Here is a 27,618-nt window from a genome sequence, read left to right as displayed (position 1 = left end):
CACGCCCCCAATCGCTAAACCGGCTTCCAGTTGCGCCCCCTCCCCTCCCCTTTCTACTCGGGGATTGGATGCCCCGAGCGCTCGCGGCACCGCCGTCACCACTCAGCAACGCGGGGCCGCCTCGCGACTCGCCGAAGCGCCTGCCACTCACCTGCGTTCGTCCGCGCGCAGCGGCCGTTAACGGCCCCAACGGTTTCTCCATTCGAACGCCATTCGTTCCCCCCAACCGCTCAGTTGACGTAATCGCAGGGGCTCTGAGGAGAAGCTGCCGTCGCCGAAGTGCGTTGTGGGGGATGTAGTTTGATAAAGAACAGGGGACTTTCTTCTTCTTCGTCTTCTTCTACTGCTACTACTATTATTATTATTTATTTTATTTTATTTTATTTTATTATTATTTATTTTATTTTATTTTATTTTATTTTATTTATTATTTTTATTTTTTGTTTATTTTCATTATTTTTTTCGCAGGCCGGAACTTTTTACCTCAGTTTCAGTGGAGAGGCGGAGCGGAAGTGGCGAGGCGGTCCGCCCGTGTTTTGCGTCCCCCTCCCTGTGATAAGCCCTGCGGCGGGGAGGCCCTGCTGGACCTTCATGCCAGGGTTTGAGTTGGCGCCGGCGGACGGGGGTTGCCCCGTGGTGCTGCCGCCTGGGGAGACAGTGATAGGAAGAGGTGCCCTGCTGGGAGTAAGTGCCCCCCTGGCGGCGCTCCAGAGGTGTCTGGGGTAGGCGGGTGGGTCGGGGTGGAGTTGGTGTAAGAGGAAGAAGACGGAGATCTTAGCTCATAGGACTGTAATGTTGGCCTGTATACCTGAAGGAGCGTCTCCACCCCTTTGCTCAGCCCGGACACTGAGGTCCAGCACCGAGGGCCTTCTGGCAGTTCCCTCACTGTGAGAAGCCAAGTTACAGGGAACCAGGCAGAGGGCCTTCTCAGTAGTGGCGCCCGCCCTGTGGAACGGGGGGGGGGGGGAGAAAATGAAGGAAATAAGCAGCTATCCTATCTTTAAAAGACATCTTAAGGCAGCCCTGTTTAGGGAATTTTTTAATATTTAATGCTGCATTGTTTTTAACACTCAATTGGAAGCCGCCCAGAGTGGTTGGGGATACTCAGCCAGATGGGTGGGGTATAAATAAATTATTATTATTATTATTATTATTATTATTATTATTATTATTATTATTATGTTGGAGGGGACCACATGGGTCATCTAGCCCAGTCCTTGGCCATGCTGCAATCCTGCCCCCAGGGTGGGCTCGAACCACCGACCTTCTGGTTAACAGCAAGACACACTGACCAATTGCGCCGCACAAATATTTGCAGCTTAAACTTGTGATGCCCACCCCACCCCCAAATGAGACTGTTGGTCCAGCTGGCCTGCTATGTTCCAAATCTGGCTGGGGGTGAAGGCTTTCCAACTTTATGGCTGCAAATCTTTCGCAGCATCTCTCCGAGAGGAAAAAAAAGGCAGCTACTCCGGGTGGTTGTGGCTTGGTGGCAGGGAGCCTGCTTGGCATGCAGAACGTCCTCGGTTCAACCTCCTGAGTGGCATCATCAGACTGGGCTTTGGAGAGGGAGAGACTCCCTATCTGAAATTCCAGAGAGCTATTGATGCCAGTTTGTGCAGACAATAACTGAGCTAGAGGGACCAATGGTCTGTGTAAGGCAGTTTCCTATTTATTTATTTAGGATGGGCCATAGCACAGTGGCAGAGTGTTTGCCTTGCAAGCAGAACGTCCCAGGTTCAACACCCTCCAGTGGCATTTCCAGACTGAGCTGGGAGAGAGAGACTCCCTGTCTGAAATACTGGAGCCCTTGCTGCCAGTCAGTGTAGACAATGCTGAGATAGAGGGACCAATGGTATAAGGCAGCTTTCTGTGTTTCTCCTACTGCAGTGGCTCTCCATAGATCTGGGCTTGGGTTACTCTCTTAATAATGTGTCTTGGAATCTCCACTTTTAGGTGAGAGACTAGGAGACTTGCAATGGAAGCTGCTTTTTCCCTAGAGTCAACTAGGTTTAAACTGGGTGTTTTAATATTATTGTACGTATTAATGACCAAACATGCTATAACAGAACACACAACTAGATGCAATCTTTGTACAGTACAATCCTAGGAATTCTATCCAGTATATTTAGTCTTGTAGCTCCCAATGCATTTTTGCACTGCATAATCTGGTGTGCAAAGAGACAGACTTCTGGTTGGAAAGCCAGCTTTATACACATGCAAGGACACTCAGCAAAATTAGCTAAAGGCATACTGAGAGGCTCCCTTTTCCACCTTGTGTTATTGGTGTGTGTGAATTGCACTCTAAGGGTGTACAGTGGTACCTCGGGTTACAGACTCCGCTAACCCAGAAATAGTACCTTGGGTTAAGAACTTTGCTTCAGGATGAGAACAGAAATCTCACGGTGGCAGCGGGAGGCCCCATTAGCTAAAGTGGTACCTCAGGTTAAGAACAGTTTCAGGTTAAGAACGGACCTCTGGAACAAATTAAGTTCTTAACCCAAGGTACCACTGTACAACTCACTCGGTGCTGAAAGTAGTCTTGCTGTTTACAAGGCCATGGAACATGAGGATAGTCTTCCTGTTGCCCAGCAGTTCCTTGCATTGGCTGAAGCTGAGCAAACTGTTGCTGTTTCTTCATCTGATGTGTTAGGGAAGTTTACACGAGTCCGTCACACATTGGAAGTGTATATGGTGGGGTTGTGGGATCCCAGTTAGTATCCTAGTTAGCAGCCCTACCCAAATTATGATATCTGTGCTGGCCCCATAGGCCACCTCCATGTGATTGAGGATCCACATTCGTCCAAAATGGAGGAGTTCTATGTACATAGAGCTACTTCATATGGCTGAATGTGCAATCAGTGAACAAAGGGGCTAGCTAAAATTACCAGTGTTCTCAATGCTTGAGGCGGGTTGTGTAAACCCTCATAATTACACACAGTTCTCTACCCACAAGTCTGGGAGTAGTTCCAGTTGCTGCTGTCTGTTGCTGGGAATATTCTTAGCAACTGGTGGAGAACACAGGGTGAAGAAGGGACTGTGAGGGGAGGGGGGCATTTCCCCATTTCCCTCCCCCCCCCCTTTTCTCCTGAGTTGTGCTGTCTTTTTGGTCAAGTGCACTAACTGTATTTACACACTAGAGGTCACAATCCACTGATACTGTAAATATATCCCCCTCACTATACTTTTTGAAGCCCATAGAGTATGTTAGTTGCCCATTTGGAAGTAATCAGAGGATGTTCTTGGGAAGTGACTTCTCTAAATTCAATTATGATTGCTTTAATTACTTTCCCTCTTAGTTGTATTAGTTTCTTGTGTTTGTTAGTTTGTACACTTGGTTTTATATTGGTGCTTTTAATTACTACCCTACACTAGTTGTGGTGCTAGTTTATTAATTTCTACTACTCTTCCCTTTGTAGGCCAGATAGAATTTATCTATAAGGCATGAATTTGGAGAGTAAACTTTTCCTTGTAGATGTCCTTTATAGCTAAAAAAGAATCACCCCACTCTTAATATATTCCTATAACCAACACATATCCTACTTTATATTGATGCTCCAAGTATCACTGTAAGATCTTAATAAGTAACTTTAATGTTGCAACTACACAAAGTATTCTAAACACCATTGTCTGGAATTACCAATTTTCCCTAGAATGACTTATCTAAGTAGAGGAAGGTTTTAGGAGGGTTGTTTTTTTAAACAAAAACCGAACACCTCTCGCTCCTCGGTCTGCTTTCAGTTGAAACTCACAGGTATAGAAGGTAGCTTCTTATTTTGATAAAACTCAGATTTCTATTTTGCTTTTGTTGGCTTTGATGAAAGTTTTAGCATTTAACTTGTCAACAAAGTGAACAATATTTTTATACTAAAAAGTGAAGCTAACAAATTTTGTTACCACAGTAAAAACTATATAGTAGCTTTACTATTTTTAGATATCTTTATTGGTGGGTTTTATGCCCCCCACTGTTGACATCTGTCGGTTTTGTGTCTTTACAGATTACAGATAAAAGAGTATCAAGGAAACACGCTATTCTGAAAGTAGTTGGTGACCAGCTTAGCATCAAACCGGTAACTGTTTCCTATTTCTCAGTACAATAAAATAATAAAAATCAGTCTTGGAGGTCTGATTTTACATGTTCTAGCTTTTATCTTTAATGCTCCAAACAGAGATTGGGATAAAAATGGTAGTCTATTCCAAAATAAGGTAATTAGGCCTGCGTCTGTAATTAGGCCATATCATCTGTAGTAAGAGTGTCTTCTTAATTGGCAGGTCCATATAAACCCCTGTTTTTATCAGTCGACTGAAAATGACCAACTATTGCCAATGGATACTGATAGATGGCATCAGCTGAGTCCAGGTGACAGATTTTCCCTGCTAGTAGACAAATATATCTTCAGGGTTCTCTTCATTTCTTCAGAGGGAGAAAGTCTGCTAAGGTAATGCTATCTGATGTGAAAATCTAGAACAAGTGTTGCTTGCAATGTATAACAGTTTTATCTTTCCATACTGTAGAAGTGGGGAATCTGTGGTCTTCAGATATTGTTGGACTTCAACTTCCATCATCCCTGACTATGGGCCTTGCTGTTGGAGTCTAGCAACATCTGGAGGGTCACAGGTACCCCAGCCTGACTGTATAATATGCTAAATAAGTCAAAATTTGTTTGAGTCAAGGTAATATCCATTAGCAAAATATATTATTTATCTTGTTGGTTGTTTAGCACTACTAAGCTGTGCCATCTATTCCATGGAGAAATTAAGATGATGTAAAAGGCTCTTAATGTGCACAATGTTGTTTGAAGATTATGGTACAGTCATACTTGTATATATTATCTTAAATGTCTAATCCTCCTATGATGTTAGAAGATAGAAAAAAGAATATTTTCCTGAAAAGAGAAAACAATAAGAGTTGCTATGCCAGAAAATTAAGTGCAAAAGTGCAACATCACAGTGACAGTAGAATTTTTTTCTGTAGTATCCAAGAGAGAGAAAATTGCTTTTTTATCAAGTGTTAATGATAAATGGAAAGAAGTAGCATTGTTGACTCTTCTTTCAGCTTACAGAACAGTGCAGTGGTTTTCAACCCGTGTGCCTTGGCACCCTGGGGTGCCTTGAATGATGGTCAGGGGTGCCATGGGCAACACTGGCCTCTGTCCCTCTTTCCTTTCCTCCCTCCTCTGATGTCTTCTTGCATCTCTGCTTCCTAAGGCTTGCACAGCTGTTTGTTGCAGCAGCCCTGGCTACAAGCTCAGTAGGCGAATGGTGCCTCTGGGGCTGGTCAGGGGGTGCTGATTGCCAGGAGCTGAGGTGGCCTCGGAGTAAGCAAGCCAGCCAGTCCGCCAGCCCTTGCTTTTGGGAATGGACAGATAAGTCCCAGGCCCCTGTGGGGCAGTATGAGGAGGCATCACTTTTGGGGTGCAGGGGGGGGGGACTCAGAGACCAGGGGCGGCAGCAGTAGCTGCCTGAAGAACTCTCAAGGAGAGGCTGAGAAAACACTCCACAAGGGAGGGTGTCAGAGAAAGGGTGAGAGTCTGCCAGCTCTGCAGGCAAGGTGTGACATAACTGATTAGTGGTACACCATGATTATTTTACAAAGAGCCTTTGTGTTATGCAATAGGAAAAATGGGAACCTCTGTGTAGAAGACATACCAAATCGAGCTACCTCATCACTTCAGCAAACCAAGATGCCTCGCAGACAGCCTTCATCACAGCAAACAACATCCTCCAACAAGAGCCAACTTTTGGAAGTAAATTCACGATTAGAAGAAGCAGCGGAAATCCCAAAGAAGGTACCTTATCAACGTTAGGGTGCATAGCAGACATGAATAAATTGTGTTTTTGTTATGGACAAGTTGATGGAACTTTATGGGACGACTGCTGTGGATACATATTGAGCATGATGGCATGGAATAGACCGTTTCAAAGGTTCTGTTTCTGAATAATGTTGCTTGTTCCTTTCTCAAATTAAATCTTAACAGCTCTGTCTTATGTGTTAGACTTGTTTTCCAAGTTGCATGAGGCAGACTGACTGAAACCAACTGTGCCACTCCACAAAGGAGACTTAATGTTGCATCTGGTCAGCATGAAACTATTTTCCTTGTGAAGGAAATGTAATACAAAATGTACCCAAAATGATCTAGGATACATTTTCTCAGTTCCTTTGTGCCTTCTTTAGATATTATGCCGGTGCCTGCTACGCTAAACAATGATGTGTGTTTGGTGAATCACCAATTTTCATTTTAACAAGGTTTCTGTCTTGCAGTGTGGGCTCTTGCCCAAAAATTTTTTTCAGTGGCAGTATGTGTGGCAGAATTCATGCATCAAATAACAGGTCTTTCCACTTTCAAGATATTGTGGGTGGTATTCTCTTTGTCTCTTCCTGCTTTCCTAATGATGGTAATTGAATCCAATATATATTATGTGTACCCAAGTCCTACTTGGAATTAATGGACCTAACATAATCTGCCAGATAATGTCAGTGTCCTGAGTAGGACTCTTGTGTAGGACTAGCACTGAATTCCACTCATTTATTTCACAAATTAATGTCATATTTTTCAGTTTTCTGCTAGCATTTCTGAAAATGAAGAAGTAAGATTTCCTCAAAGGAAAAGAGTGCTTCCAGCATGGATGCTGCAAGCAGACATAATAGTCCAAAGTTCATCAGCCTCAGGTTCAGGAAGAGGTAAGTCTTTTTTTTAATTGTATTGTATTATTGCATTGTAAAATATTACAACATGTGCAGTTCTTCAGAGTTTGAATACCACCATTTCTGATAACTAATGTCATTTGCAATTTTTCATAGGAAATAGTAGAGAAATAAAACAAAGTCCAGGGAAAAAGCGAAAAAGGACTGAAAATGAAGATGCTGCCCTTGCTACACAGGTGTTGTAAACAGATCTGCTCTTTGTTGCAGATATTTAAAACTACGTTTGTATTGTGTTTCTATACCCTATGCAAACCCTTTTTGTGTATCAGGACTAGCAGTCAATAGAGGAGAGGCTCCCCTCTCCCATAATATGTGCACCGTGTCTTATCTGGTGTTGTTTTAGAGTACTAAATTTGTTCCATACTTGGAAGCTCAGTCATGAAAGCTTAACAAAAGAATGACATGAATTCTGTTACACTGAAGACTATCTTTCTCCGTGTCCCTTTGCAGTTAACTCATAGTTTTCCATTCTGTTGCTAGAGTCAGACAAATTAGATCAGCCAATTCCAAATGGTTATCATTGGGTGTGCAAGTCAAGTGCAAGTGCACTGAATTATGGGTATAGAGTAGCCTCCTGGAAAGCCAATTGCAAGGAAAGAGAGAATTCCTTCCAGCTCAAATGACTTCATGATACACGGACAAATGTAGGTGGCAAATATATTTTGTGGCTTTGATTCTTGAAGTAGAACCAAACAGCTTGATTTTAATTACACTTCCTTGGAAGTACGTATATCACATAGATTTTAATTGGTTTTATATCCAAATAAATTTGCTTAGAATTTCAACCAGAGTCATTGGTGAGCGCAACCGAAGTTATAGCTTGAGTTAGTGGATAGAACTATCACAAAATTTTGTGTGTGGTGTGGGATTTGGGAACTGCAGAACTAAAATTGGCTGGCAAAGCCACATTAGCTTTCATACTTCTGTGTATTAGCCAAGAGAGATTCTATTAGAAGAATTGGATGTTTTCAGTTCATACTAATGAAAGCTAGTCACAAGAGAGATGCTCATGTCTAATCCTTCAACATCTACTTTGAAGATATACATATGTTTAATGTTGGTAACTTCAAATCCCAGTATTTTCTTGGCACAGTAGTGGAAATTATTCTTGAAACTCCTCCTGCAATACTAATTGGACATTTTTCAGTCAGGTGTGTTAAAGCATACAATGGAGGCTGTCTTTGAAGACACAGGTGGAAAGCTAAAGTTGCTCAGGATAGCTTTGGAACTGTGTTTGCCCTTCTACTCTGTCAAGCACAGAGGCATGCATGGTCTCTTTCAGTAATGTTTCAAGCCAACTTGATCTTTCCCAATGCAGATTCTTAATGCTGTAAATGTTGCTTTCTCTAAATATGGAGGTAGTACCCCCTGCTCTCCATATCTCCATTCAAATCCTTCATCAAATCCCTTCTTTCAGGCCTGTGGCTTCATTTCAAGTTAGCGTACATAGGATTGTAGCCATAATTGTGACCAAGGTTAAAAACATATAACTATAGGCTCCCATTCATACCCTTGACTCTTCCTCCTGCCTTCTATTGTTTTCCTAATAGTTTATTTATATTATAAGCTCAGTGGGGGCAGGGACTTGTTAAGCTTTTGCTCTATAAAATGCCATGTACATTGATGAATTAATCCAACTTCACTAGGCACTATTCTTCTGCAGTGTTGTGGACTGAAATCTGTTTCATGAATAATTTCACACTTATTACCACAGGATATAGAACATCTATCTGCTGAACCTATTGTGAGGAAAATGGAAAAGAATGAAAGCAAAATGTTACCCCAAAGAGCTGTAAGTCCTACAGGGCAATGTAATCGTCAACTTCATAATGAAGAGTTACAGCTCAACACAGATGGACTCGCTTGCCAGCCTGCTGAAACGGATACAACTAATAAAAATGAAAACAGTTTGGAGAATGTTAAATGTAATCCTGAGCAATTTCATCAGGACATGTCACAAACTCCGGTTCACCAGGGTGAGATTCAAGAGCTTCTTCTCAATCCGTCTACCGAAACAGGCATTTCTAATGTAACTGGAAGTCAAGATGTACCACAAAACACTAACAAAACCGGACACCAGAGGACAGCTTGCCTCTATGGGAGAAGCTGCTACAGGTAAAATCAAATTGTCAGTCTTCTAAGTGAACTGATTCAGATAACCTCCTGCTATATAGTAATGTGGGACGCGGGTGGCGCTTTGGGTTAAACCATAGAGCCTAGGCCTTGCCGATCAGAAGGTCGGCGGTTCGAATCCCCGCGACAGGGTGAGCGCCCGTTGCTCGGTCCCTGCTCCTGCAGTTCGAACCTAGCAGTTTGAAAGCACATCAAAGTGCAAGTAGATAAATAGGAACCGCTCCGGCGGGAAGGTAAACGGTGTTTCCGTTGCTGCTCTGGTTTGCCAGAAGCGGCTTAGTCATGCTGGCCACATGACCCGGAAGCTGTCTGCGGACAAACGCCGGCTCCCTCGGCCAATAAAGCGAGATGAGCGCCGCAACCCCAGAGTTGGTCACAACTGGACCTAATAGTCAGGGGTCCCTTTACCTTTTATATAGTAATGTAGTCTGTGGGCAATGGAGATCTTATATTGTCAGCTCTTAGGTTAAAAGCCTGCTTTAATTAAGCTAGAGTGAGCAGATGAGTGGCAGATGAGAAGTGAATCTAGGGGATTTTATTGAGATAGATAGATAGGTAGATAAAGAGCATGTTGCTCTGTTAAGCAATATGCAGTTTAGGTAAATAAAAAACAATTTCCTCCAGGAAATAGAAACATAATTCTACAAGGCAATAATAGCATTGTAGCTTGTACTATGAATAGCCTTTAAAAAATTGTACTGAAGTTTTGGGGTGGAAGATAAAGTTTAACAAACATTGTGCTAAACTTCTGCACTTAGATAAGGTCTGTTGAGTTTAATGGGCAGATTCACAAATCTGGAAAAATGTTCTTGCATTGCAAGTAAAATGAATATTGGAACAGAGCTTATCAACCATCTGCCAGGATGTACTGTTTGCTTACCTTGTAATGGCTATCATGTAACATGCACCGGGGACTGCAAATGTTCTGAACTTTTTATATACTGTTGGATAATGCTGGGGAAAGTCCTCTTTGAGTAGACAGAAACATATCTGAGGTATTTGTAACAATGGGTGTATTATCTGTTATTCCTCAACATTCTATAAGTAATAATGAAAGGAAATCCAATCTGGATGCACTCCTGTGATAAAAGTCGATCGGAAGCAAGAAGGAATGGCATGCTGAAGAATTACTGAAATAGCTATACTTTTCAGGGTAAGAAAGAACAGGATATTAGTGTTCTGTCCTGTAGATCGCCATAACCAGGGGGCTGCATTTAGAAGATACATGCTTGATTTAGTTTGTTGCATGGCATGGCATGGCATTTTTCTAGCTGTGTTATATGAATTACATATTTTTAGTATAGCTTATGGTGTCTTTTTAATTTCACAGGAAAAATCCTATACATTTTCAGCAGTTCAGTCACCCCGGAGATAGTGACTATCATGATACGGAATCTGTAACTCAAGCTGACAATGATAACAGACCTGAATGCCCTTATGGAACTGCTTGCTACAGGTTAGAAATTTTGCCTACTACAAATTATTACCGTACTTTTAATATTTTAAGAGAGGGCATGTACTTATACGCTAGAGAGCTAGTGTGGTGTAGTGGTTAAGAGCGGTAGTCTCGTAATCTGGGGAACCGGGTTTGCGTCTCCGCTCCTCCACATGCAGCTGCTGGGTGACCTTGGGCCAGTCACACTTCTTTGAAGTCTCTCAGCCCCACTCACCTCACAGAGCGTTTGTTGTGGGGGAGGAAGGGAAAGGAGATGGTTAGCCGCTTTGAGACTCCTGAAGGGGAGTGAAAGAGCAGGATATCAAATCCAAACTCTTCTTCTTCATCATCTCTGGAATTTTATTTTAAATTGCGATAATTAAATATTTCAAACCTATCCTGACATTTGATGTGTCAAATGTGCCTTATAATGATAAGCTTAAAAACACCTGGTGAATATATTACCTTTGCAGATAAAATTTTAAATTACAGCCTTGTCTAAACTGTTGTTAAGGGCTGTGAAACCATGGCAAACCACAGATAACAGTTTGGGGCGGTTTTGCAATGTTGGAGACTGTTTCTTGACCAAGTTTGAGCAACAAACCATGGTTAAGTGTCGTGTCTGCACTGGACAGTTTGGGGTTGCTTCAAACAGGGTATCCGCTCTGTTTCACATGAGATCAGATGGGTGAATACAATAGAGGTCTTTTTGATAATGGCACTGAAACTGTGGAATGTCCTCTCCAATGAAATACCCCAGATTTCCTTTCTGGTTTTGGGTAACTGTTGGAGGACTCTTCAGAGCAGAATGTCCCATTGTCAGCTCCAATTTATAACATGGGGGCCACTTTAAAAATGTTATCATGTGTGTCCATTGCTCCCCTACTCCCAGCTCAATCAAATTCAGAGAATGAAAGGGCTGTAACAGCTGTATAGAAAAGAAAAAATTAGCAGGCACAGCTGGTTTTGTATGGGTGAGAAGCTTGTTGAATTTCTCTCCCCTGCACAACTACAAAAAATACAGGGGTAGCAAATTGCAGTCCAGTGCCTTATAGGTAAAGGACCCCTGGATGGTTAAGTCCAGCCAAGGCGAGGGAGCCGGTGTTTTTCCACTGACAGTTTTCTGGGTCATGTGGCCAGCATGACTAAACCGTTTTTGGCATAATGGAACACTGTGATGAGTGCCAGAGCACATGGAAATGCCATTTACCTTCCCGCCACAGTGGTACCTATTTATCTACTTGCACTGGTGTGCTTTCGATGTGCTAGGTTGGCAGGAGCTGGGACAGAGCAACAGGAGATCACCCCATCACGCAGATTTGAACCGCTGACCTACTGATTGGCAAGCCCAAGAGGCTCCGTGGTTTAGACCCCAGTGCCACTCACATCCCTTTTACAAAGTGCCTTATACAAAGTGATAGAAGGCAGGGCTTTTTTTCAACCTGAACTTGCTGGAACTCAGTTCTGGCACCTGACAGGTGGGTGCCATTGCATTATAAGAGAACAAGGAAGGAGTTCATTGTGAGTTCTGGCACCTCATTTTCTAGAAAAATAGCACTGGATAGAAGTACAGTAATCACTTTCCACAATTGGGACACCATTTCCTGAGTTGACTAGACCCAACAGAAGATGAGTGTAGGTTCTCAGAAAAGTTCGACTTGGCAGCACCAGAAAGATGTACCCAGAAAATGAGACTTGGTATACCACTTTCAAAGAACCACATGTAACTCTAAAAAGGCAACTCTAGGGTTAGGGGAGATTAGGGTGGGGGGAGATTATGGGTTGTATCTTTCTCTTCCCCTCCTATCCTTTCGCTACCACTTGCACAAGGTTCCTTTGCCCCATTTCAGGAGATTTCCCCCACCCCCTCCACACACAAGCACACCACAGCCGTGTACAACAAATCCCACACAGTTCAAGAGCCCTTCCTAAGCCTCTGGAGAAGATTTTCAGGGCTGCAGAGGAGAAGGAGGCTTGGGGGAGAAAAAAAATAGTAGTCTGAATTGCCTTCTGCAACCAGTAGATATAATTTTGTTTTGCAAGTGCAAATTACACAATACATTGATTTAAAAAACCACATACAGTAAAACCACATAGTTGATTGGTTTACATTCAAGGCCTCTTAAAAGTAATTTAATTTTCCTGTTTTCTAAATACTCAATACTTTGTACTGTTTACCCTCTTAATCTTTGCATTTTTGATAGATATGTACATCATTCTTCAATACATTTAGATTGTCCAGCAATAAAAACTTAAACTAAGGGCTCAGACTGAAATCTTATTCATCTGGAAGTGAGAAAAGAAACCTCCAGTTTGATTAAGCATCATTGTACTTATCCTCCCTTTTTAACAAAGATGAAAAGCATTTATTTTGCCTGCCTTTTTTCTTTCTCTCCCTGAAAAGATCAGTTAAACACTTTGAAGTTACAGTACACAAAATAACTGATTTCTTCTCCCTCTTAAACACAACTCCTTGGAGCATTATGGTTGTAGCTTTCAGTGGTTAGAAAATATTATTAAAGTTATGAAGACTCTACAATGGGAAGTTCAGGTTTCATCTCTTTCTCCCCACCCTGCCTTTTCTTTGCAGGAAAAATCCACAGCACAAGCTGGAATACAAACACACTGTACCACCAGGTAAAGTGCTTTGGTTTCATTATATAGGAAATGTAGAGTCTATATCTGTTAATACAACTGAGTGAGGAGGACCAAACAGTGGGCCTAGCTGGTGCCTAGCACGCTCATAAAAAGGGATGCTTTTGGTTGTTAAGATTTTCAAGCTAAAAATTAAACTAGCCAACAAAATCAAATGCTCAAATGGTACAAATATAATGCAGCTGTATTGCAGCTGAGATGCAAGAACCTGTCCATACCTATATGCAGTAACTATTTCTCAGAGTTTAAATGGGTTTGCAGCTTAGTCCTTTGCATGTTCACTCAGAAGTAAGTCCTACTGTGTTTGGTGGGATGTACCCCCTTATGTGTATCTGGGCCTGTAAGAAGTCTTACAGTGTGATCCTATACACATTTACTTTGAAGTAAGTCCATCTGAGGAGGTTACTTGCTCCTCAGTAAGTGTGCTCAGATTGCAGTCTTGGACCTTCTCCTTCCCCCAGGCTTTTAGGCAAACTACTTTTGAAAGTCTGCTTTCAAAGACAGCCAACGATATGGCAAATGTGGTGCATGCCTATTGTTCAAAGAAAAAAAGAAAAAAATTCCCATGGGGCTATTCCAAGCACCTTGCATAAATAATAATTCAATTCTGTGAGTGGAGCAGTGTCCATGCACACAGTACAGGCATCATACATGGGGAGTTGGTTCAAAGAGTTATATGTGTACCCAAAAATCTCATACAGCCAAAATTACATTTGGAGCCGCCTCGTGGCCAGCCTGACCATCTTTTATATGGCAGCCAGTGGGGGCGGGGTGGAGATCAGAGGTGGGATGAAGCTGGAAGCCCCAAGCAGACCTGGAGCTTTTCACACTGGATCTGCTTAGGGTTTCCAGCTTCCTCCCACCTCCCATCCTTCCTCTCTTCAGCCCACGTTTAACCACGTATGGTTGAAATAGTGTGTGTTAAATGTGCGGAAGATGCAAGTTCCCTGCTCAGGACTTTCTTGCCTCTTCTTTCCCTTTGCCACTCAAAAGTCTTGGGGGAAAGCTATGACTGTTTAAACTGGTATGATAGTGCTTTAAATGTGTGTTGTAGATGGGGCCTTGGATGAAAATCATACACACACTGCCATTAGCTAAGGAAGAAAGCCCCTATTGGTGTCAAAGGACAGGTTTGGGGTTTGTTTGATTTTTTTGACTAAGGCTAATAGCAGCTGGGGGCGTGTTCATTGGGATTGCAGCTGAGGAGAGAAGGATTAAGCATCTCCCCATGCATTGTGGTCCCATTGAAAATTACCCACTTCCAAGAACTTCCTGTGTAGTTCGGCTCTCAGGTACTATTAAAATATGGAACGGTTCATTTCTATTGTTGCCTTGGTTGTTTTTTTTAATAAGATATTTATTAAAAGTTTAACAATTACCAAAAAAAAGAGGGGGGGAAAGGCAATAAAAAAATTACAATACATCAAAAAATAAAAAGCAAAATAAAAATAAAAAAAGACAATACAGCACAACAATAAAAAAGAACAAAAACATTTAAGAACAAAAACATTTAAAAACACCTCCAGTATTTTCATATCTTTGTCTTTCATTTACTTGTTTCATCGACCTCCTCACACCTCCCTTTTTTGTATTCTAATTCAATTTAGCTATTTCAGCAAATCCTTTCCATCTTTCTCAATTTTTGTTCTATAATTTACCTTAACCCAATCTGACCTTAAATTTTACACTTTGGCCCATTAACAATCTATTTTTACTTAATTCTTTATAACATATCTGCTAAAACCATGTAACTTCATTCCAGCATCCTTCTAACATTCATTAATCTATTGTTGCCTTGGTAATGGTATTTTTGTTTGTTTGTTTCTTTAGAACCTGAGAGGAGGCAGACAAGACCGAAGGCTATTAAAAAAGGTTAGGATACTGTGTATTTCCAAATGGCAGAAGATAAATAGCTCTGAGTAATTTCTCATGTACTTTCTGTAAGCAGACAACTTGCAGAGTGTTGGTTTCTCTTTGAAATAAGATTAACTTTGAACAATATTAATAAGAAAATATACAGGAACAAATTATGGATTTGCTTTTACAGCCCACCTTTCTTCAATCATGGAACTTGAGGGTGTTTGCTGGTGGCCTCCGCGGAGTCAGCCACTGCTGAAACCCAGAACTGCCCTAGCTAGGACCTCTCCTGCATTTTAAGAAGAGTCTAGCTCTTCTTATCATTCATTTGTCTATTGCTGGGTCTCCACAGTGCTAATCCTAATATTCAAATATTCTATATGATGAATACAACAAGCTTGACTTAAAAAAGCTTTGTAAAGGAACACCGGGTCCCTACTGAATTCACATACAAAGACATGGGGTGGGATTCAGCTAATGAGTCCCATCAGAAGCGCTGCATAAGGACTTCCACTTTCACAAAGGAGCTTCGCCACCTCCACATGCCCCCTGTGCTCCCTGAAATTTTCTCATCTAGAAAAGTTAAAATGCATACAATAGCAAATTTGCTTACAAATCCGAATGGTTTCTGATTTGGGCACTCCTTTCTTGATAGCCGTTTAGAATTCTTAGTGTAGATATGGGTGGCCCAGTAGTTCAATTAATTTTAGAAGGAGAGTTTATCCCCCTCCACACACACTCCCATTAAAATAATCAAGTCTGCATAAGGTAATGACTGGTCCTTCAATCACACGATGTCCTTGCTTGCTAGCCGCTGCCTGCTAGGCAGTTACTGCCAAGATGGAGAAGGAGAGGCACAGTGGGAGCATGGAGACAAAATGGGGTGGATTTGGCAAACCTGCCTGTTGGTTCCTGTGACTTCTCCCAAGACTTAAAACTTGTTGAAGGTTAGAATAGATGAATGGCATCTTGGATTCCGTTCCAAGATGGCGGCGCGTTCATAGACTGCGGCTCTGAGATCCCAATACCTCACCTACTCACGCACAAAACTGGTAAACTTCGGGCTCACAAGAAAAATAGAGATAACTAGAGAGTTTCAAAGGTCCCACAATATACCAAACTGCATAGTAAGACCTCCAGGATCTCTATGGATTGTCAACGGGAGGGGGAAGTGCCGAAAGAAGCGAAAGAGAAAAGAGCAAAAGCAAAAACGTGGTTGCAGAGCTGGTCGGCTTCGGAAAAGACCCACGAGACCAGCACTGCCAAGCGTCTTCCTGACCACCAGATCTCTCGTCCACAAAATCGGCGAACTACAGCTGCTGATGGCAGCAAACAAGCTTCTTTGTGAGAGCTGTATGGTAATTATTACAGACACTTTGCTACATTCAGCAGTACCGGATGCAGCAGTTGAGCTGATAAATCGAATAATTTATCGCTCTGATAGAAACAGTGATTCTGGTAAAGCTAGGGGCGGCGGAGTCTGTATTTACATACACAATGGTTGGTGCGTTAACAGCAAAGTAGCTTACATGTATTGCTCCCCAGATCTAGAATTGATGGCAGTTACGTGTCGGCCATTTTATTTGCCTAGAGAAGTAACTGTCATAATTATTATAGCTGTTTATATTCCATCCGATGCTAATGTCAGTGCGGCACTTTCTAAGCTATGTGACATCATCTCCGAGCTCCAGCAAATCCACCCAAAGGGCGCCCTTGTTGTGGCAGGGGACTTCAATCAAGCCTGCCTAAAGACGGTTTTTCCTAAGTTTGAACAGTTTGTGAAAATTCCCACTAGAGGACAGAATATTCTAGATCTCGCGTATTCCAATTTGAAACAGGCATACAGGGCAATCCCCTTCCCCCACTTAGGCTCATCCGACCATTCTTCAGTTTTTCTATGTCCGAAGTACATCCCTCTCAGGAGAAGAATTCAGTCAGTTATAAAAACAGTTAGAATTTGGCCAGAGGGTGCTCTTAGTCAGCTCCAGGATTGTTTTGAGAGCAATGATTGGAGCATGTTTGAACATCAAGATCTGCATAGATACACAGATCCTATACTCTCCTATATTAAAGTGTGCATCGATAATGTAACATTGTAGAGATGCATTAGACTCTATGGGAACTGTAAACCATGGATGACTGCTGAAGTAAGAGGACTCCTGAAAATTCGGAATTCTGCCTTTAAGACAGGGAATATAGACATCTACAGAGAGGCGAGAATAAATCTCAAAAAAGGCATTAAGGCAGCAAAACAACAGTATAAGCTTAAAGTGGAAAATTATTTAGCTGATAACATCATGAAACAAGTGTGGCAACGACTGCAGCACCTAACCAACTACAAGGGCAATACAAGGAACATGGTTAAGACTGATGCCTCATTGGCAGAGGAACTGAACATCTTCTTTGCTCAGGGTGCGGTTGGTTGGGTTTTATCTTCTAGGGATAATTACCCTATCAAACTTTCACCTCTTCCCTATACCATTCTGACCCGAGTCCTGGCCCAGAGATGACTTGTTATTGAGGAGATCTTACCCCTCTATTGGGGAGGCTAGTATGGGCTCTGGGATTCCCACTATTGAAGGGCTAGGGAAGAATGGCGGTGGGGCTAAATATCACTATCGGCGAAGGGTTTTGAGATGCAGTGATGCTCGAACCCCTTCCAATCTACCTCCCGTCCCAAGGGACAAGGGTAGGGCGAGCAGGGATTACCCACCTCCGTCATTGGTGTTGTGCAATGCCACCTCCATAGGCAATAAAACCGCCACAATGCGTGACTTTTTTGTCTCGCAGGGGATTGACCTGGCTTGCATGACAGAGACCTGGGTACGGGAAGGAGAAGTAATCTCCCTACATGAGATAACACCTCCAGGTTTCTCTGTCCTCCATCAATCGCGGACTGTGGGTCGGGGGGGAGGAGTGGCGTTGTTAATCCGGAAGGATTGCTTTTTCAGGGCTCTGCCACCACCGGCGATCTCCGGCATTGAATGTGTTGGTCTTGTGTGGGGCACCAAGGAGAACTTGGCTGTCTGGCTGGTGTACCGACCACCTAGCGCACCGGCAGCCACCCTGTCAGACCTGCTGGAGGTGGCGGCAGGCTGGGCCTTGGAGTTTCCAAACCTTTTGGTTTTGGGAGACTTCAACGTCCATGCCGATGCTGCCCCCTCCTCACAGGCCCTGGACCTAGTGGCTGCCATGGCAACACTGAGGCTCTCCCAGTTTGTTACGGGCCCAACCCATCAAGCAGGTCATACGCTGGATTTGATCTTTGGTGCTGGCATAGCTGTGATCATGCTCCCCCCTGTGGAAGTGCCATGGTCTGATCACTATACTCTGAAAGCCAAGATTGACTTCCCGTTCCTCCCTGCTCGGGTGGTGAGCCTATTTGGGCTCGCCCGTGAAGACTGATGGATCCTGATAGATTCCGTCTGGCCTTGAGGGACCCTGCTCCTCCTGGCGACTCATTAGATGACCTTGTCAAGGACTGGAATAACCGGCTCTTGGCAGCCATCAATGAGATTGCGTCTAAGCGCCCTCTGCGACCCCGTCGAAACCGGGCCCATTGGTTTACCGAGGAGCTCCGGAAAATGAAGCGGGATCTCAGACGGCTAGAGCGAGTATGGCGACGGACTCGTGACGGAGCTTCAAGAACATCTTATAGGACGCTTATGAAAGCCTATGAGATGGCTATGAAAGCTGCTAAGAAATCTCACTTCGCAGTTTCCATTGCATCCGCTAGCTCTCGCCCGGCACAGCTTTTTAGAATAAGTAGGTCAATAACATCCTTAGGAGGACAACCAAATTTAAGCACAAATTCGACCCACAGCTGTGAGGCATTTTCGAGCTTTTTTGCAGAGAAAGTCCTGTTGCTCCGCTGTGACCTCCCTGCCAATTTAGATACAGTGACAGAACTGGAGGCCCCTCGACTGTCTTCGGGTCCAGTGTTAGAACATTTCGATCAGATACTCCCTGCTGATGTAGATAGACTCCTCCAAGCTGGTAGACCCACCACCTACCTCCTTGATCCGTGCCCGTCTTGGCTGATTAGGGCGTGCCCAGATATCGCACAGACCTCCCTGGTTGAAATTATCAATTTGTCCCTTGACACAGGGATATTCCCAGGGGAGCTGAAGGAAGCAATGGTGTGTCCGCTCTTAAAGAAAACTTCACTAGATCCTTTAGATCTATCCAATTACCGCCCAGTTTCAAATCTCCCATATCTGGGTAAGGTAATTGAGAGAGCAGTTGCTGAACAGCTTGGTAGGTTTCTGGAGGAAACATCAGCTTTAGATCCATTTCAGTCCGGATTCCGTCCTGGTTTTGGGACCAAGACGGCTCTGGTCGCACTAACAGATGATCTCCGCAGACAACTGGATCGAGGCAGGTCAGGACTGCTGATTCTCTTAGATTTGTCAGCAGCCTTTGACATGGTTGATCATGATCTTTTGGACCACCGCCTTGCCGATGTGGAGATACAGGGCATAGTCCATAAATGGCTGTGCTCTTTTATCTCTGGTCGGGGACAGAGGGTGGCACAAGGGAGGGAGTTGTCATCGCGCCACCCCTTTGTGTGTGGAGTGCTGCAGGGCGCAATCCTCTCCCCGATTCTTTTTAACATCTTTATGCGCCCCCTTGCCCAGATTATCCGGGGCTTTGGGCTGGGTTGTCACCAATATGCTGATGACACTGAGCTCTATCTGCTGATGGATGGCCACACCGACTCAATCCCTGACACACTGACCAGATGTTTGGAAGCTGTGGCTGGATGGTTTCGTGGGAGCCGATTGAAACTAAATCCTTCGAAGACAGAGGTCCTCTGGCTGGGTCGGGATCGTATGGGGATGAGGGACCAACTCCCTTCTCTTGCGGGGCCCCAATTAGTGCCATTGCCTTCTGTTAAGAGTTTGGGTGTAATCCTTGACACCTCCCTTTCCATGGAGGCGCAGGTTACAACAACAGGCAAGGCGACATTTTTCCACCTTCGCTGCATCAAGCAGTTGGTCCCTTACCTTTCCCGCCCCGACCTGGCCACAGTGATCCATGCGACGGTCACCTCCAGGCTTGACTACTGTAATTTGCTCTACGCGGGGCTGTCCTTGAAGCTGACCCAGAAACTCCAGCGGGTGCAGAATGCTGTAGCGAGGCTCCTCACAGGGTCTCTGCTATGGGAGCATATTCACCCAGTGCTTTTCCAGCTGCACTGGCTCCTGGTGGAGTACAGGGTCAGATTTAAGGTGCTGGTTTTGACTTTTAAAGCCCTTCACGGCCTAGGACCCTCGTACCTACGGAATCGCCTCTCCTGATATGCCCCACGGAGGACCTTAAGGTCCATAAATAACAACACCCTAGAGGTCCCGGGCCCTAAGGAAGTTAGATTAGCCTCAACCAGAGCCAGGGCCTTCTCAACACTGGCTCCGGCCTGGTGGAACGCTCTGTCTCTTGAGACCAGGGCCCTGCGGGATCTGATCTCTTTCCGCAGGGCCTGTAAGACAGAGTTGTTCCACCTGGCCTTTGGCTCAGAATCAGTTTGATTCCCTCCCCCTTTTTCTTTTTTCTTTCTCCTCCTATGATGAGATTGTTCCCTAATTGTTTTAATATTGTATCTTAATCTTTTAAATTGTATTTTAATCAACTTGTTTTTATTATTGGTTGTTAGCCGCCCTGAGCCCGGTCTTGGCTGAGGAGGGCGGGGTATAAATAAAAGGTTATCTGTGAGAAATGTGCTGATTCCTGGACATTTGTTTGTTAACATTGACAGTTCAAGTATATGAAATTGTAGTGCAAGACATGTGAAAATACATTAGCCGTGTGTACCTTGCACTGAAAAGGACCACCAGTTTAGCATGGGAAATAGTTCTTGCAAGGCCCCTTTCCTGAATATCTTCCTTACAACTTTTCAGCTACGTTTCTTTCTTTTTCAGTCTATAATGGGTAATAGTGAGTTAGCAGAAGGTCCCCTGTCAGTCCCCTGCCCTTTCCTAAAATTCACTCTAGTGAAGGAGGTTAGTGTTAGAAAGGGCAGAGGCATCTGGATGCTCCAACCCATGTGTTCATGTAGCTAGGAGTTTTTTGTCACTCAGGGCACAGAAGGTTCTGCTATTATAGCCTTATTGGACTTTACCAATTGGTAGGGTGAGCGTTTCTCCCGGACGGGAGGAAGGAAGTCAAATGACACCGAGGGTTGGTTCAGAGAAAGTGTTTATTCTGCTCTCTGGATAGCAGAAGTCACTTGCGTGGTCAGCTCACAGCAAGTCCAAAGAAATGAGAAATTTCATGCAGTATATGTATCCTCCAGGCACCCTCTCCCCGCTTCCCCAGGAATCCAGCCATGTCAGCTTGTACACGCAGGTTGACATCATAGATGATCCTGCTCCAGTACTTTTAACCATAAAAGGGTGTTCCTCTTCGTGTACTCTTGACCATATAAAGGTATTCCTGTTCTGGCACTCTTACCTTGGGGTAAGAAGGTCACCAACTCTCCTGGCGCTGTTCCCGGACTAGGCCTGTGCATCAGAGTGTGGTCAGGATGTAACGTAAGACCCAGATGTGTCATCCCTGCTCCACGGAACTTGGCAAGGTCATCCATTGCCGTCACGGACTGATAAAGGAGAGGGCTTTGAGCACTTGTTTATACAGCTGGATTTTGGCTCAAGAGCTCAAGTTAAAGCATTTTAGAAATGTTCTCTTGGAGAAGGAAAAATGCGGATTTTGGGTCAGTTTCAAGCTGACTGCACAGAAACCCATTCCTTCACTATCACTAGGAAACTCCCAGTTCCTAGGCTCTCTGACATTAATGGATGTCCACACCATGCAAGCATCCAGGATTTAAAGAGACTGCTGTAATCCCTACCACCGTGCCATCAGGATAAATTTCAGCAAAGGGCAGTAGAGAGTGTTGGTCAGCAGCAGAATTGCTGGACCTGCAACAGGCCCAGCACGAGTTGGACCCAGACTTGAGTGGAATTGTAGGCTTGGCTCATAATGACCTTGATTTACAAATTTTGGACAAATTTTCGTATTGTTGCTCATATTGACTAACATGTAGCATCTATATACACTCGTATAGCAAATTTAACTGTAAAGTAACTTGTATTGGGAAGATCAAATATTAAGTGATATGATTTAGTTGATACATTTCAAGTATTAAATAATATTGTGGTCTTACACCACTATCATTCTAGTTTTTAATCTTCTTTTAAGGGTGCTGTCTTTTTTACTATACAGGAAGAAGTGTTTTGGATGATGATAGTGATAATGATGGTGAGCCCAATGAATACAATTTGAATGACAGCTTTATAGATGATGACGAAGAGGAAGAAGAGTGTGACCCTACTGATGAAGACTCTGACTGGGAGCCAGATTTTGAAGACAAGGATGATGAAGATGTTGCCACACTTCTAAAAGAAGCACAGAAGATTGTTAAAAGCAATAAGTAGTTGTACATATATTGCAAATGTAGTGCACAATTCAGTTGAAATACATGAAACGTCCTGAATTCAATTTGGTTTAAATGATTCACTTTAACCCTTAAATCAAGTTGGCATAAATGTTCTCTTGATTCTGTCCCTTGCATTTAAGAAGACAAGAGGCAATTTTTGGAAGACAGTCATAATAATTTATTGATACCAATTTATATCTCAAGATATTGAGACCAAATAGATTGGTTAATGAAGAAAAATATATTGGTCAGGTTGAGAGAGGTTACTCCAACTCGATTAGTGTGAAGGGGATGAAAGCATTTAAATCTGGCTCAGTAGTGCCAGTTGAGTGGTAATTTCCCCTCTAAGAATAGTGGTTTAGATGAGCCTTTACCTCGAAATCATCTCTTAAATTTTGCACTCATGTATACTTAATTTATGTAAATCTTAAATGCTGTTTTCTCACAGCTGGTAATGTCTGAGAGAAAGTCGTGTATCTTGAGTTGTAACACTTAACACTACTGATTTTAATGCCTGATGTACTGTGCCACATACGGCGTTGAGGCTTAAACTAGGAAGTTTTTATTTACATTACTAAAGTTCATCTTCATGTTAAATGAAGGGAACATTATGTTGCATATAAGTAATCATCATATATGGTAGATCATGACAGTTTTAGATGGACAGTTAAACCAAGTTGGAATTTGGTTCATTAGTTGCCAAACTGGTAACCAGGCTGTAAACAATCACTGTCTTTCATATTCCAGCTAATACTACAAATGGCATTTGTTTTCTCTCTGTATTTCAGAAAAAGGTTTATAAATTTATGATGAAAGCAATTATGTCCCAAATCTCTTTCCAGTATTATTGTTCTTCTAAAAGTGATTGTACAATACTACTGCACTCTGTTTCTTTACTCTGAAACATAAATCCCAGGTGACTTGGCTTTGCACTGGAATCTGAGGCACAGGTTTTTCTGTAAAAACACTGATTTACATTTAAATATGCTGTGTAGATATTGAACATGAAAGTCTTTTTGAAAAGTAAATAAATCAATATTGCCACTAGCCCTGGGCATATAGCAATCCCCCCAGGTAAACAGCCGAGTAGTAGCAACTTTTCACCCCTCACTGCAGCAGTACATGTTTTAGATTCCAGAAGAGTGTTTTGCACAGCTGTTAAGGGCAAGAGAGTCAGTCTTTTCATTTTAATGACTTTTTCCAAGTTGAGGAAAAAGTGTTGCAGAGCAACCAATCTGGCTTTCTCCCGGGAAGACACATGTCTGACAATGTGAGGAACATAATAGACATTGTGGAACTGTTGGAGATGAACATTAACAGAAAAGCGGTTTTGATTTTTGTGGACGCGGAGAAAGCCTTTGACAATATTAGTTGGAGTTTTATGAAAAAGAATCTCCAAGGGATGGGGGTAGGCCAAGGTTTTGAAAACGGTATAGGTGCAATTTATTCTGAGCAGAAGGCAAAGCTAATTGTAAATAATGTGGTAACGGAAGAGATAGCTATAGAGAAAGGAACACGACAGGGATGCCCTATTTCTCCTCTACTTTTTATACTGGTTCTGGAGGTTTTGTTAAACATGATTAGAAAGGACCAGTTGGTTAAAGGAATTCAGGTCGGAGTGAGAGAGTATAAATTAAGGGCATTTGCAGATGACCTAGTTTTGACTTTGCAACAGCCAATCACTAGCACAAAAAGAGTTTTAGAACTGATCGAGATATTTGGTCAAGTTGCAGGATTTAAGTTGAACAAACAAAAAACTAAAGTCTTGGAAAAAAACTTAACAAATGAAGAAAAAGAGACATTCCAGAATGAAACAGGTTTGGAGATAGCAAAAAAAGTGAAGTACCTGGGGGTAAATTTGACATCGAAAAATGTGAATCTTTTTAAAGACAATTATGATAAATGTTGGACAGAAGTTAAGAAAGATTTAGACATATGGTCAAGGCTGAAACTTTCCTTGTTAGGCAGAATTGCTGTTATCAAAATGAATGTATTGCCTAGAATGTTATTTCTGTTTCAGACATTACAAATAATAGATAAGATGGACTGTTTCAAGAGGTGGCAGAAAGACATATCGAAATTTGTCTGGCAGGGCAAAAAGCCAAGGATAAAATTTAAGACATTAACAGATGCGAAAGATAGAGGGGGTTTTGCCCTGCCGGACTTAAGACTCTACTACGAATCAGCAGCGTTTTGCTGGTTGAAAGATTGGCTGCTCCTCAAGAATACAGACATTTTGGATTTGGAAGGATTTGATAACAGATTTGGTTGGCATGCATATATATGGTATGACAAGGTAAAATTGCATAAAGGTTTTAAGAACCATATCGTGAGGAAAGCTCTGTATAATGTTTGGATTAAGTATAAAGACTTGTTTGAAAGTAGAACCCCCAGGTGGCTGTCACCAATGGAAGCAAAAGAGGTGAAAAAATTGAATATGGATTCTAATTGGCCTAAATATTGTGAAATTATAGAACAAGATGGTGAAAATGTAAAATTGCAGAGTTTTGAGAAACTGAAGTTTAAGGTGAGAGATTGGTTACATTATCGACAGATAAATGAAGTATTCAAGCAGGACAGAAAGAAAGGCTTCCAAGTGGAAAAGTCAAAATTAGAAACAGAACTGTTAGAACCCAATACTAAAAATTTGTCAAGAATGTACAACTTGCTGTTGAAATGGAATACTCAAGATGAAATGGTGAAATCTAATATGATTAAATGGGCACAGGATATTGGGCATGACATTGAGCTTGCTGACTGGGAGCAGTTATGGACCACTGGTGTTAAATTCACGGCATGTAATGCCTTAAAAGAAAACATTATGAAAATGATCTACAGGTGGTACATGACTCCTGCTAAGTTAGCAAAGATCTATCATTTGCCCAACAACAAGTGTTGGAAGTGTAGTGAAACGGAGGGAACCTTCTATCACCTTTGGTGGACCTGCCCGAAGATTAAGGCTTTCTGGGAAATGATCTATAATGAAATAAAAAAAGTTCTGAAGAGAACGTTTGTTAAAAAACCAGAGGCCTTTCTCTTGGGCATGGTGGGCCAAATGGTGCCAAAGAAGGATAGGACATTTTTTATGTACGCCACTACAGCAGCAAGAATTCTTCTAGCAAAGTATTGGAAGACGCAAGATTTACCCACGTTGGAAGAATGGCAGACGAAGGTGATCGACTATATGGGACTGGCAGAGATGACTGGCAGAATTCGAGACCGGGGGAAAGAGGCGGTGGATGAAGATTGGAATAAATTTAAAGTTTATCTTAAAAACTGCTGTAATTTGGAAAATTAGGGGCTCAGAGTTATAAGAGATAAAGAACTACAGTTGCATTAATAACTAACTGAAGTTAAATATATGAAATATATTTAAGTTATGATCAGAGGGTTGCTGAAAAATCTTGAAACAAGAATGCAGAAAAGGGGTGGTATGGGGAAGTCGTGTTTTTGTTTGTTTATGTTTATGTTTTTGTTTTGTTTTATGGAAAACCAATAAAAATTTATTAAAAAAAAAAAAAAAAGTGTTGCAGAGCAATCCCAATATCAACATTTTGTTCACACAATACCTTCATCCAAACTAGGGATAATGTGCCTCTTTTGTAATCAGCAGGTCCTCCCAAAAAAAACTTGGGCAACCAATTGCACAGAGCACTTGATAGTATCCTGCAGATAGTGCTCTTTCATATAACTTTGTGAACAAGATGGAGAAATAAAAATGGCTCTGTTATTATTTTTCTTTAATTGTTAGTTGTCCTGAGAATGCTCCAGGGTTTGAGAGTGTTATATAACTGTATAAACAAGATTCACCTGAGGTTTACCCTTCTGATTTAACATTTAGCTAACGATAGGATGTGAGTGCTGCCATGGAGATGGACCCATACAGAGCAGGGGTAGTCAGTGAGGTGCCCTTTGTGTGTTGCTGGACTCCCATCATACTTGATCATTGGCCATGTTGGTTACTCCCGATAGAAAGTTCAAGCAGCGACCATTTTGCATGTGGCCAATTGACGCACGGCCGCTGATGCACAGGCCCTTTTGGACCAGGAAGAGGGCAGAACACAAGGTGGGTCAGGCTTACAGCACTCTGCTGATCTGTGTGGGGGACAGGAACGGAACCCCTGTGCAAAGTGGTCTCTGCCTGTAATCAAATAGGTGCTGTTCTGTATGGATGAAAGAAATGATTAAACAAGCTTTGATTTTGCAGATATATTCTTCCACCTCTCCCCACCAAGCTCAGCAGTGAAAGATTTCAGGTGTTTCAGCACAAACCTTGAGGGTGGTGCCCTTGGAATAAAAGTCCCCAGAGAGGGTGGTGTCTTTGTGACATATGTTTTCATTTAAGCTGAGATGATACTGTGAGCTTTTCCATCTTAATGATCTAACAGATCTTGTTTTCTAGAGTGTTCCCAAAGCCGTAATTTGGGTTTCAGCACAGAGAGCAAGTCACTCCTCTGTGTGTTCCCAGTCCCTGCTTCACATGAGACTCTCCCAGGTCAGTTGTTCTCTCATGTTCACCTGTGACATTCCTTCCAGTTGGAGGAGACTCCCCATCTTTTTGCTTCTGGAGCAACTCTAAAGAACAAAATGCACTTTCTGGTTACAGCTGACCAGTTTGCCTTCACCTTATTGCATAGCTGTCAACTTACAGATTTGAAAATAAGGGACCTGGAGCCTCACCTGTTCCAGGCACTCCAGTCTTCCTGTCCTCCTGCAGTCTGGTCAAACTCATGCTGGGTAGCTTCGAGAACACTGTCCAACCAACTTTGTAACCAGAGGTTCAACTGAATAGAATCTGAATCACATGCACCACAAGGCCTATGCAGCCTCAACTTAAGATGGCTCCCCGGCCTGGCTTTGCACTGCAAAGTTTGCCAGCAGCACATGCAACAAAATGGCGTCCAGCATTCAAAAACCCCCTCAGCTTGCATAATAATAATAATAATAATAATAATAATAATAATAATAATAATTTATTATTTATACCCCACCCATCTGGCTGGGCCTCCCCAGCCACTCTGGGCGGCTTCCATAAAAACCAAAAATACAGTAAAATATCACACGTTAAAAACTTCCCTGAACAGGGCTGCCTTAAGATGTCTTCTGAATGTCAGGTAGTTGTTTATCGCTTTGACATCTGCTGGAAGGGCGTTCCACAGGGCGGGTGCCACTACCGAGAAGGCCCTCTGCCTGGTTCCCTGTAGCTTTGCTTCTCGCAATGAGGGAACCGCCAGAAGGCCCTTGGCGCTGGACCTCAGCGTCCGGGCAGAATGATGGGGGTGGAGACGCTCCTTCAGGTATACTGGACCAAGGCCGTTTAGGGCTTTAAAGGTCAGCACCAACACTTTGAATTGTGCTCGGAAACGTACTGGGAGCCAATGTAGGTCTTTCAAGACC

The 27,618-nt window shown here is 42.8% G+C and overlaps 2 protein-coding genes across 3 annotated transcripts; both read left to right on the top strand.

The window, feature by feature from the left end:
• Positions 1 to 119: 119 nt before the first annotated feature.
• APLF (aprataxin and PNKP like factor) lies at positions 120 to 23,040 on the top strand. Of its 2 annotated transcripts, none has more exons than XM_028722057.2 (11): positions 120 to 279; positions 3,999 to 4,070; positions 4,273 to 4,439; positions 5,618 to 5,789; positions 6,559 to 6,682; positions 6,803 to 6,882; positions 8,421 to 8,821; positions 10,170 to 10,295; positions 12,865 to 12,911; positions 14,760 to 14,801; positions 22,008 to 23,040. In XM_028722057.2, the coding sequence occupies exons 3-11, from the start codon at positions 4,327 to 4,329 to the stop codon at positions 22,217 to 22,219; spliced, it is 1,317 nt and encodes a 438-aa protein (XP_028577890.2). In that variant the 5' UTR covers positions 120 to 279; positions 3,999 to 4,070; positions 4,273 to 4,326; the 3' UTR covers positions 22,220 to 23,040. The 2 variants fall into 2 exon arrangements, with proteins under 2 accessions (XP_028577890.2, XP_077782647.1); XM_077926521.1 differs by lacking the exon at positions 120 to 279 and adding an exon at positions 469 to 684.
• Positions 14,810 to 21,998, top strand: LOC144327328 (uncharacterized). Its single transcript, XM_077926522.1, has one exon. The coding sequence runs from the start codon at positions 17,340 to 17,342 to the stop codon at positions 18,189 to 18,191; it is 852 nt and encodes a 283-aa protein (XP_077782648.1). The 5' UTR covers positions 14,810 to 17,339; the 3' UTR covers positions 18,192 to 21,998.
• Positions 23,041 to 27,618: the final 4,578 nt, after the last annotated feature.

Source organism: Podarcis muralis, chromosome 3, assembly GCF_964188315.1.
Source record: "Podarcis muralis chromosome 3, rPodMur119.hap1.1, whole genome shotgun sequence".
In the NCBI taxonomy this organism is placed as follows: domain Eukaryota; kingdom Metazoa; phylum Chordata; class Lepidosauria; order Squamata; family Lacertidae; genus Podarcis; species Podarcis muralis.
The sequence above is the reverse complement of the archived record's forward strand: the minus strand, read 5'-3'. Positions and strand labels throughout refer to the sequence as shown.

Coding starts and splice junctions, on each gene's coding strand:
- APLF (XM_077926521.1), top strand. CDS start 592: ATGCCAGGGTTTGAGTTGGCGCCGGCGGACGGGGGTTGCCCCGTGGTG. Junction 4,440..5,617: donor GAGGGAGAAAGTCTGCTAAG/GTAATGCTATCT, acceptor GTTATGCAATAG/GAAAAATGGGAACCTCTGTG. Junction 14,802..22,007: donor ACCGAAGGCTATTAAAAAAG/GTTAGGATACTG, acceptor TTTACTATACAG/GAAGAAGTGTTTTGGATGAT.
- LOC144327328 (XM_077926522.1), top strand. CDS start 17,340: ATGGGCTCTGGGATTCCCACTATTGAAGGGCTAGGGAAGAATGGCGGT.